We start from the raw sequence: 11,584 nt of genomic DNA, 5'->3' as shown, positions 1-11,584 counted from the left end.
AAGTGCTTAGGTCACAGAGTTCTCATGGGCACTGCTTCCTATAACCAAACCTTGGGGTCTTAGTTCACTAGTTCACTAGCTTGAGTAGCTCTTTTTATTGTTTCTTTTCCTTTTTTTTTTTTTTAATCATACTCCTGGCTGTAGAGGGGTGGGCTAACCTCCTCCCCACCTTTTATTTCATATGGGATGTATAACAGTAATCTCAAATAGCACCTGCAAGTCCCAGAGGTGAGGATCTCTCTCTGCCGTATCTACCCAGTTAAGCCCTTCAGGCATAGCTTTATTCACAGAAGTAAAACACCCTTTTTCATCCTATTGACTTTCAGAGCAAGATTAAGAAAGAATTAATAGAATTTTGATACATTTTTCCCAAATGCCAGACATGCAAACTGAGCAAAAGCTAAGATTTGTAATAAAGCTCTGTTCAGCTGCAGCAATCTAGCAACAGTGATTAAACTGGAGGTAGTACACAGACATTTAACTTGCCATATATTCTGGAAAGGGGTCCTCGCTACTACAAATTGTGTCTTATTCGTAGAGATTTATCAGAAACACCACAGAGTTTGGAGAAGAAGAAGAAAAGGAAAAATAATTGGGATCACTAGGAAACAAATTGAAACATCCAAAAGAATGTAGACAATGAGTAAAGGCAAAAAGCAAAGCACAGAAGCAAAATCTCAGGCAAAGCACTGTGATATCACTAACACACTTGATCATAATGAAAGTCTCCCTTAAAACAGCTAAAAGTATAAAATACTTCTGAAGGGAGCCAGTGAGAAAGACTTAATGGGAAGGGGAATCCCATGGATTTTTCTTTCTTCGTCCTTTTATCTGAAAGAACCTAATTATTTCAGAATATTTCACATGAGGATTCCTCATTTAAAAAAAAAAAAAAAAAGTAGACAGGTTTTCTGTAGTCATAAAACCTGAACAATATTCTTTAGCTTGTGTAAATAAAGGTGCTGCAGCTAGACCTGCACAAAGCAGCCAGCCAAGGTATGAAGCAAAAGCCGATTGATTTCGGATGTGTACTCAGGGCGAGCTGTTGACTAAACAGGACAGAGAGCTTTCCTCTCATTCCAGGCTCTGTTTTTTCCTATTAGAGGCTGAGATACTGCGGGTGTTCTGTGCCTGTCAGCGTGGAGAGAATGACACCATGAGTGTCATTGCAGGACAACATCAAACCACCAAGATTCATCTAAACTGATGTGGAAATACATATAAATAACCTCCAGCTAGCTCCATTAAATGTAGGAAGTTTCACTGAAGTACAGTCATCAACACTGTGTTTGAGCTAGAGGGAGCAAATGAGGGCAAAGAAAGATTTAGATTATGCGGGAAGAGACTTGCAGCATCTTTTAATGAATTTACAATCCTCCTCAGAGGAACACTGCTTATTTATTCCCTGACATATGTGACCATATGATTAATTCATCTGCCAGCTTGATAAAACTGACTCTCCAAACTGTTCTTATATTAGGATTCAGTGATAGGAAATAATAGGATTAGCACAGCAGCATTTTCAGCTTTTGCGATTTTATCACAGGTCACACTATATAAAAGATTTCCTTCAGAACCTAACACTTGGAGGCATGTGATTAGAGGTGAATCTCAGTTTTCATTAGTAGTATCTAGCTTTAATGACTATGAGCAGAACTTGGAAAATGTGAACTTTAATGGCTCAAAACACCAAGCCCACTAAAAAAAAGTTTAAAAAAAAGATCAACATCTATCGCTTTAAAATGCAAATATCATGGCTTTGGGGATGCAATGGAAGAATTGGAAAATTGGGATTGGCAATAATGTTATCTCACGTACTAAAGCAATTTCTGTGTGGTAACAGTTTTTGAGAGCATTGTTCCTGACTATCCTCCCAATCACATGAAAACTCTGCAGTTTTGACATCTTCCAACTGGGTTAAATGGGTTAGCTGGGGTGTGCGTTCCTGACAATCCATCTGCTTTACAGTACAAATTCAGCAGAACCGGATTAGATCTGTCTGCAGTGACTTTCTGCGGCTCTCCCTGTGTGATCAGAAGTCTGGGCAAAATCTTCTGCAGTTCACTGTGGCACAAAGAACAGAACTGGGCACATCTGCAAGTTTTAGCAAGTTTTAGCAACGCAAACGGTGTGTAAATACAGGATTAGTATGGAAGGAGTAATGTGACTGTAATTGCTCACATCTGGAAAAATTAAGTCATCGTTGAAAACATATCCAGAGTTGACTGCTTTATTTCAAAAAACTATGAAGTCATAGCTTTATAAAGGGCAATATAAAAAATAACCATCTTCTCAATTATGAACAGTCAGTTAAATTCTACAATGAATTACCATGGTAAACTCACCACTTGGGCTTTTCCAATATAGTCTTTTACATCAGACACTAATTAATTTCTAATTGATCTTTCTAAGAACAACTGTTCAGTGTGACCATAAAGTTCAATGCCCTGCCTTCAACATTTCCAACTCTTCAAGCAGAAAACAGCAGGACTTCAGCTAATGAGGCTGAAACCTGATTTTATTTATCACCAAACTCCTTAAACAAGGACAACACCACAACACCAGAGTGCTGCTTAATCTCATGCATTTTACAATCCTACTACAGCTATTATGCAGTAACCTGGTAAAGACGCTTAAATATCTTTAGCAGGCTTGACTGCATAGTTAACGGGGCGTTCAAACAAGGTTCATTTACAGACAGTTCTTCGGCTGTCACACTGGCAATGTCTGTATCAACAAACAGAATGGCCCAAAGAGCTGGATCACGGCAGTGAAACAATCTGGAACTGAGGACACCACATCCAACCACATACACTAGGAGAGGAGGTGTTATTTTGGACTATGGTTAGTCTAGTCCCAAGTACTGAACCTCCATTAGCACCTGGAACAAATCAGATATATTTCCAGAGTGAATATTGTAGTTTAATTTCATCTAAAAGGCATGCATGGAAAATGGAGATCAGCATGAGATTTGCTCTGAAAGCTCAATCCTGATCCTAAATAAAACATTCACATAAATGCAGCGTTATGTTGTAATTGTTTGACTGAAACACAGTATTGTATTTTGAATAACAGTGACTGTACCTAAAGAGCTAGAAAAATAATTGCTTTTCATTAGAGCAAAATATTTAATTCAGCAAAGCAAGCAAGGCAGAGAGGGGCATAGCTGACTCCATTTTACCAAGCCCAGCCCTTCCCATCAAGGTGCCAACATCACATCCAGCTCATGAAACACGTGACAGTGACTGCGCTGAGTGCTGTCAGGATGACTGGCTTCCCTGGTGCATGGCCAGAGCTGATTAACTGAACCGGGAGTGCAGGGAACTGCCTAGGCACTATCTTGTGGTGGCAAATACTGCCTTGATGGTGGGCTTTTAATGATGCGTTTAGAGATTCTCTGTCGAGAAGCTTCCCCATGTGCACTCTATCGTTGTTACAACTTAGCATAAATGGTATTAATATTTTCCTGAGGACAGTTTGAATCCAAATTGTCTATGAATATTTATTTTCATTAACAGGCTCAAGACCCTAAGAGTTCCATAAAACACAAACATGTGATTAGCTATCTGATTTAGAAAGATCACTTAATACACACATTTTGTACATCTGTTACATTTTTATCTTGGAGGCTACAGAAAAGGTAATATCCTAAAAGAATATAATATTTCAGCCTTTCAGACAATTATTTTGAATGGATAAATTGTATCTAAAGGTTGATTCAGTGTACGCTCAACATTTAACAAAAAAATAACTTGAATGACACCTAGTGGAAAGATAAGCAATAGCTGATGATTGCACAGCAACTATGTACAGTTTTGAATAGTGAAAACAGCAAGGAGGGAGATTCTTTATGAGAATGGGTGGGAGGAGAAAGAATTGTTTGATAAAATGGGTGGAGTACAATTTAGGAGAAGAATTTCCTAAATGACAAGAGTTTATCTGCCTGTGTAATAATCTTCTGAGGAAATGGGATATTTTATTTGACAGAGGCAAAATTAAATCAGATAAAATGACAATAAATGTGCATCGGGAAACAACACAATAAGCAGAATATAGACAGGATGAAATTCAGAGTCCTCCTATGTATAAATACTAAAAAGGCTTTAGCAGGCTAGTTCTCTAGGGTGCAGTAGATAATAGCAATATTTTGGCCCTGGGGCGACAATAACTCCTGATGTGAGAGAAACCACAGATTTTCTTTAATTCATTTCTGCAGGCAATATTCCTTGATGTGTGAATGAATTTCATGGTCGATCTTTGTTTTCCTTCTTTCTGCTTATTTGTGTAATTCATTAATTACCAGTGACTTGCATCCAATTATAAAGAAATATTTTGGTTAGTCTGTTCTCACCAACCTATTTGAAAATACAAAAGAACAGATTGAATCAAGGTGATGGAACTTAAATGAGAAGCACTTTTGCCGTCCATTGATTATGTGATGTGGCAAGTTTTTTCAGCTTTGGAAATAGAAATACTGCTTGAGAAAGACTTCTGTCTTTCTAGGTCAAGAACAGGTCATTGGCAGCAATAAATGACTATAACTCCTTAAAACGGTCTATAAAAAGTAACGGCATATTCTGCCTGAATTTCCTCTTAGCCGGTCATGCGTTTGATCCGCACATTTATCTTTAACTTGCAGCTTTTATTCTTAACTGCAAGGAAACTAGTAATCTCCCTTCAACGCTTTTTTCTCACTATGTAAGCAATCAGACGCAACACCCACATAGCTGACTGGAAAAGTCAAGGCCTCAAAAGAAAACTAATCCAGAGAGGTGTGTTTTCAGGGAGTAAGGCAGTGAGAGAGGTTTTGTTTGGGAAACAAGAGTGTTCAGAAATACCTCTCTGCTGAGAGGAGACAGAGTCTCTCTCATTCACAAAAAGTTCAAACGGATTCACTCTGTGGAAAATATATTTTCAGACTATAACAAGATTATAGCAGATTATAACTTTTTTTTTCAAATTGGCTCTTAAGAAATCCTCTTAAACAAAGAATCCTCGTTGTAGGCCAATCCTTTTGGCCTACAAAAAGCTATAGCCCTAAAATCACAAATGCAAATGCCTTCACACAGAGCTGAAGAAACTGGCCCACGGTCCTCATCACAAGTAACAGATTCAGGGACTGCGCACGAGCAGCTACTTCTCCAACCACGTCTGATAGAGCAGCCAGAGGAACGTAGGACTACCTTTGTGAGGATTACCCATAGCACAGAATTTGAGTATGGATTCCAAAGGATTCCAAATATTTTGCATCCGTTTCAATGCAAAAAGATGTAGCATTTGATTTCACCATATAATGGGAAAATTTTTACTCTCTGTGGCAGCACTCCTTAAGACATATGGCATAGATTGTGTGATACAGGAAACAGGCATGAGGGAAGACAGATATTTACGAAATCTATGGTCTAGTGATGTACTTTCAAAAAAAAAAAAAAAAGAAACAGTCCCTAAGGTAGAAAGATCTTCCCATTATTAGCAGTCCACTCACAGGTCCAGCTGTTGAACATCTGACAGGCAGATGAACTATTCATTTTAACAAGGGAGGAATCACTTTCCTCATCTTATAGAAAAGACCAAAATTCAAATGGTATTTTTGTCTTCTCCCTCCAGCACTGTCTAAATTACCTATTAAAATACTAGAGAGCAGAGACACACATTAAGTCATTTCTTAAGGAAGTTCCTAACAAACTTCAGGCTACTGGTAATTGATTAGACTTAATGAAGAAAAGTACTTTAAATATAAGTAAGAATTAAACAATAAGAATTGCTATCAGAATAATTTTAAATGTCAGAAATTTCCCTTCCCCCCAAGAACAGCATGTTATAAAGAAACAACATCTCAGAAGCAAGGCTCTACTGCACATCTGCAACATCTGAAACCCACCTGGGTTTCATTTCCAAATGCAGAACACAGCTTAAAGCCTGTCCCCAAAACAACACACTAAACAAGAACTGGCCTGAATTAAGAACTGGCCTGAATTAAACATCAGATCCACAACACACTGGGTTTCCAAATGGCAACCACCATATTAATTCTAGAGTGTTCATGTTTGGTAACCAAAGCAAAGGAAAACTTATTTCAAGTCTATTCCAAAATTTCATGCACAAAAACCCAATTGAAAACAAAATCCTATTTTGTTTTTTTTTTTTTACACAAACATGGCATTCTTTATTTAGATGAACAGATATAGGTATATTATAAACTTGTGTCATCCTGAATTACTGGCTTTCCAGCCAAACATACACAGAGCATGTTATGTTCTATGATGTCACATTGCTATTATTCAGCAGTTGATATTCTTCAGCAATTTGAGTGTGAAGAAATTTGCAGGATCATAGTCCTCTTTTGAGCTATACACAGCTCTCGTGACTGGGAAGAAAGGTTCTATAAGTGCCGAAGGCCGTCCCTGTTCTCTAGGCTGTGCTGATTAAGGGGAGCCATGCTAACCATGACAGTGAGCCTTTCCCAGTGCACCTTCCCTGACTATTCTGGAATTCATTGCTAAACTCCAAACCAAACTAGGACATTACAAAGAAATTATATTCCACAAAATATCACAAGAACCAAAATAGGAATTGATCCATTGATCCATACGCACGTACCATTCTTCGTACCTGAAATCCAAGGTTGTGTCAGAGGCACCTACCTGCCTGAGTCGTTCTGGCTCAGGTATTTCTGCATTGCTCCGCATTGCAGGGTACAGGTCACTCTCAGCCTCTTCGCATAAGATAGGTTCTCCAAATCCCTGATCATCACAGAAACCTTCCTTTCACTTGTTGGCTTAATCTTTTTTGAACATGGGTGACCAGAATTAAATACTGTATTTTGGGTGACTTTTCACCACTATTTCAACGTAATGGCATTAATATTTCTCTATCCCTTAATGATCTCACCTGACTGATATAAGTTGATCTCATCTGACTAACATAAGTTATTTCGATGCTATGGTGTGTTTTTACAAATTTTACTTAATCAGTGGAAAGGCAGACATCAAACACACCTGGCTTTGACTAAAACAGAACTCCTCTATTTCATGGGCTAACTTTAGCTCCCTTGTATCTTGCTTGGGCTTGCATGGGTCAGCAGCTGAAGCTCAAGCTAACTTTTATACCTGTAGACTATTACAGCTGAGGAAAAAACCCACTAGATTTCAGATGAGTCATTTTAGGTTTTCCAGACATTGGCAGGTTTAATGGGAAAAATATATTAGCAATAAAAAAAATTCAAAAGCATTTCTTCATGTCTGCAGAAAATACAAAAATGCCCCAAGCACTATATGCCGTGACACATGTCAACCATATATAGCACCCTCCAATGGGAATGGTTTTCCTATTATGAATAGGAAAAAGCTCATCTTCTTTAACACATTTCCTTACTGACTCTTTAAAAAGTCAGCTCCAGTTGCTATATGTACTCCCAACACTTTACCAAGCAGAGGGAAAGGAATCAAGAGGGAATAAATAAGGGTAAGTGTCAGTCAGGCGTCTCACCAACTCTTCCTTTCTGCATTTTTGCCACAGTTCTTATTTCTATTCAATTTGGAATTTCTTGCTGTTTATATTTGAAATCTGAAGAGATCATCTTTTCTATAGATATTGCTTAACTTTTTTTAGTCAGATGACATAGTCTGTCCTTTTAAGATGTCTACTTTGAAAAAAACGGCTCTAGTAGATTTCTTGAAAAATAACAGATGAGTATCTAGATTCAGACCAAAGATACTCAGACTAACTACTTGCTAACAAAGGCATAGGAGATTGTTAAGATTACTATTTCAGCTTCTCTGTGATTAAGTTTATAATTTTATGTAGCATTAATCCAATTTAAAATATAGGAATGTAGTATTTAGATCAGGAATCTAAAGCTATCTAACTTTATTTTGAAAAGCTAATTACATAATCCTTGTAAGTAAATTGAAGTAAATTAATTTAAAACAAAATCAATCCATTTTTCCTACTCTTTTAGTCTTTATTAAATGAAACTTCCTGGAGAAAAAAAAAAGTCTCAGCTTATTTTAAGTTTTTAAGAGGAAAATCTTTTTTTTTTTTAGTTCTAAAATATCTCTACACTTGAAAACATTATTTTTAAGAATTTTTTTTCCAAATTTCATTCTACATTGGTATAATTTAAGCTGCTTATCGTCTTAGTATGTAAAAACCTCTTTTACTCTGTATTTGTTGTTGTTAATAGGTCTGTTCTACCTGCTTGCTATTTCTCAGGCTTTGTCCAGTCCCATTTTAAAATCATACTCAATGTGCTTCTAATGCTTGCCTACAAAGTTATACAACTGTTTTCACCTTCTTCAGTTAAAAAGGAATTTTCTTTAAGTGTATAGTGTATAAAAACCTAACACTTTTTACAGTATTTGCCATTCTCCAAGTAGTATCCAAGGCAATACACAGTCAGATATTTTTGCTTCAATACTTACTTACTGCAAATGAATCGGGAAAAAAAAAGAAGAAAATACATTTTAATTATGTGATGTATTAAAATCATAAAGAAAGATGGTTTCAAGATTGGAAATTCCCCAACCTGTGCAAGGGAGTTTGTATTTCAAATTCCAATCCAGTCCCAAGGCTAGCTATGTATTTTTAAATGAAGAGAATTAGTAGGAAATACAGGAAGAGAATATCTTTCAAGGTTTTAAACTACTAAATAGAAGGGACTAAGATGGAAGCCTAGTGGGATCCACTCTACACAATTGGGAATGACATAGCAAAAGGGATAATTACCTGCTAGCCCAAAGCATGGTTATTTAATCCCTAGAAGACAAGCAGTACCAGATACGCAAAATTTCCAATTCTCTATTCATCCAAATGTTAAACTGTATGTTCTCAGAGATGCATGAAGCTACAAGGCGGCAAAAAAAGAACTTTTTGCCACATAAAAATACATACTTCCTGGTTAGAATCTTTATACTCTCAGAAAGAAGATTTTTAGACATTTACAATTATTCAATCTCTTAAGCTCAATTTTGAAAACTGACTTCAACACACAATTTTAACGCTAGACCTATGAAGATACAGAAACGGAATCAAAATCTTTACCTAAAACTAACCTAGTTTTTACCATCATCTCCTGGTGACATTCCGTTCCAGAACTTTGAACAATAATATATTTCATACAATTATGAAGAAAAAGCAATGAACTAGAGACAAAATGGAAGCACTGTGCTCTCTCCCAGTTGCATTTATGCTACTTAATGTCAGGAAGAATGGCTCTGTGGGAAATACAGAAAGCTAAAGATTTTCTTCCAAAACCCTAAACCTCACGAGTAATCCTGAGAAAGAAATAGCTGTGTTGTAGTTCTGCATTTGGAAACATGTTGATGAATCATACTTATCAGATTATTATTCTTATTCTCTGGGTAGTTGAAGCATGAACAAGACGGAATTCATCACTGTTGTGGGATTTGCCATATCATTGCTGTTCCACATGACCCAAACTGAAGTCTGTCCTCCCTCCTGCAATTGTAAGTCACTGGGAGAAATGAAGGGTTTGCATATAGACTGTAGCTCAAGGCAGCTGATGGAAGTGCCTGCCTTGCCCGTTAACACCAAGAGGCTTTATCTACAGAACAACAGCCTGACCTCGGTTCCTCCCGGTGCCCTGGACAGCTTGCGCAGCCTGGAGGAAGTGAAAATATCTGACAATCCTTGGAACTGTGACTGTCATATTCTGTATCTAAAACTCTGGTTAGAAGACGTCTCTGCACCCTCTCTTGCAAACATCAGATGCGCAACCCCAGCTCCCGTGAGGATGAAGCCCTTGAGGCAGCTGACTGGGAATGAGCTGGGGATTTGTAAGAGGCTTCTCCCAATCAAGTGTCTTGAGTTCTTTTGGCGAGACCTCATTTTAATTGCTGGAGCAATAATTGCACTTATTTTAGTAGCATGGGCTCTGAAATTCTCAAAAAAGCTGGTCTGCCAAATAAACCTAAGCCAATGTGACTCTAGGGGATGGCTGTTGGGGAGGCATACTTCCAAAAACCACAAGACACAATGAGCTGTTCACTACCACTAGCTTGAGCAGAAACATCAAACCATTCTACCACAAAAAAGCACATGCACTGGCAACACTAGTTTTAATGGCGAACGTGCTACAAACAGATCCCAGGTCTCAAAGTCTGGGTCCTCAGATAGGCAAGTTTGATTTAATTTCCTTTCAAAAATAAGCTTGGTGATGTATTGACAGGCAAGTTTCATTCTGCTGCCGTCTACTCATATGAAAAGCAGTTTCTAAATTTTTTTAAATCATTTAACTTAGCATTTGTCCACTGAATTCTCAGCTCTTATAGCAAGAAGATTTACATCCCCAAATTCTACACTTTTTAATATATGGAGATGAACACCAATTGTATTATTTTAGCAATTCTTTTCTCACTCGGAAGCTGTGTGAGTTTGCAACCCATTACCCTCTCACAGTGTCCCAATGGGCTTGGTAGAACCATTCTTGTGTGCAAACAAATTCAACCATCTCTTCCCCAGGTTCAGGAGTTTCCTGCCAGCAAAACCACTATGATTATATAGGCCAGCCACTGAATGCATCCCTTATTGAATACGTTTAAAGATGGACTGGTAATGAGATTATAATCAGGAAAAATAATTTTAAATATTGTTGAATTTCCTAGAAAGTGAACAATAAAAAAGCATTCTATGTGAAATTGAAATAATGGATGCTTATTGAACATTCATACTCACCCACGTTTGATCTCTTTCACAATGCTATGCATTTCTGATTAAAATCCTATGAAATTTCCAGAGCTTGTCTTCCAGTTTTACTACTGACATTTGATACACTGGATTTTATGCAACAGCTTTGAAGAGGATGTACTCTCTTCCTTTCTCTTCTTGTGCCCCCCATCCTCATAGAAAAATTGTTGTGGTGACTCAAGCATATTGTTTTCTTCCTAACCTGATTATTCACAAGACTCCAAGAACAGCAATTCATGCTGTGACCCCATTTGGTCTGGTGAAGTTAGGCTAGTTAGATGGCAGATCTCTGAAGGTCTTCTAAAATTAATACTACTATTGGCAGTTCAATTTAAGACACATTTTGCAAATGCTCCTCCTAGCCCCAAACCTGAGCTAGGTATTAGAGGTTATCTGCTGAAGACGCTAAAGACTGCTTGGCTCTTTCTAGCACCCTGTCACAGGAGTGGGGTTCCTTGTTAAAGCACATAATATCCCTAGCAAAGCTGGTGGTTAGCTTTCTTCTGATAGGTGGTTTTGCAATTACCATGTGCTGTCACTTCTAGAAGATGAGACTCATTCCTAGCTACAAACACCCAAATCAAAGACAGCAGAAGCTCACAGGGATATTTCCAGGTCCCTCTTGCCCCTGGGTCCTGGTTTCGGCAGGGATAGAGTTAATTTCCTTCCTAGTAGCTGGTACAGTGTTTTGGATTTAGGATGAGAACAAAGTTGATAACGCACCGATGTTTTAGTTGTTGCTAGGTAATGCTTACACTAGCCAAGGACTTCTCAGCTTCCCATGCTCTACCGACTGAGAAGGCTGGAGGTGCACAAGAAGCTGGGAGGGGGCACAGCCAAACTGGCCAAAGGGACATGCCATACCATGTGACGTCAT

The 11,584-nt window shown here is 37.9% G+C and overlaps 1 protein-coding gene across 1 annotated transcript; it reads left to right on the top strand.

The window, feature by feature from the left end:
- Nucleotides 1-7,408: 7,408 nt before the first annotated feature.
- Nucleotides 7,409-10,748, top strand: GP9 (glycoprotein IX platelet). The gene is made up of 2 exons (XM_009287079.2): nt 7,409-7,464; nt 9,367-10,748. Exon 2 carries the CDS (start codon nt 9,374-9,376, stop codon nt 9,998-10,000), a length of 627 nt encoding a protein of 208 aa, XP_009285354.1. The 5' UTR covers nt 7,409-7,464; nt 9,367-9,373; the 3' UTR covers nt 10,001-10,748.
- The last annotated feature ends 836 nt before the right edge of the window (nt 10,749-11,584 follow it).

This window comes from Aptenodytes forsteri, unplaced genomic scaffold (assembly GCF_000699145.1).
Source record: "Aptenodytes forsteri isolate BGI_AS27 unplaced genomic scaffold, ASM69914v1 Scaffold105, whole genome shotgun sequence".
NCBI classification, from domain to species: Eukaryota; Metazoa; Chordata; class Aves; order Sphenisciformes; family Spheniscidae; genus Aptenodytes; species Aptenodytes forsteri.
This window is presented reverse-complemented; position numbering and strand designations above follow the sequence as displayed.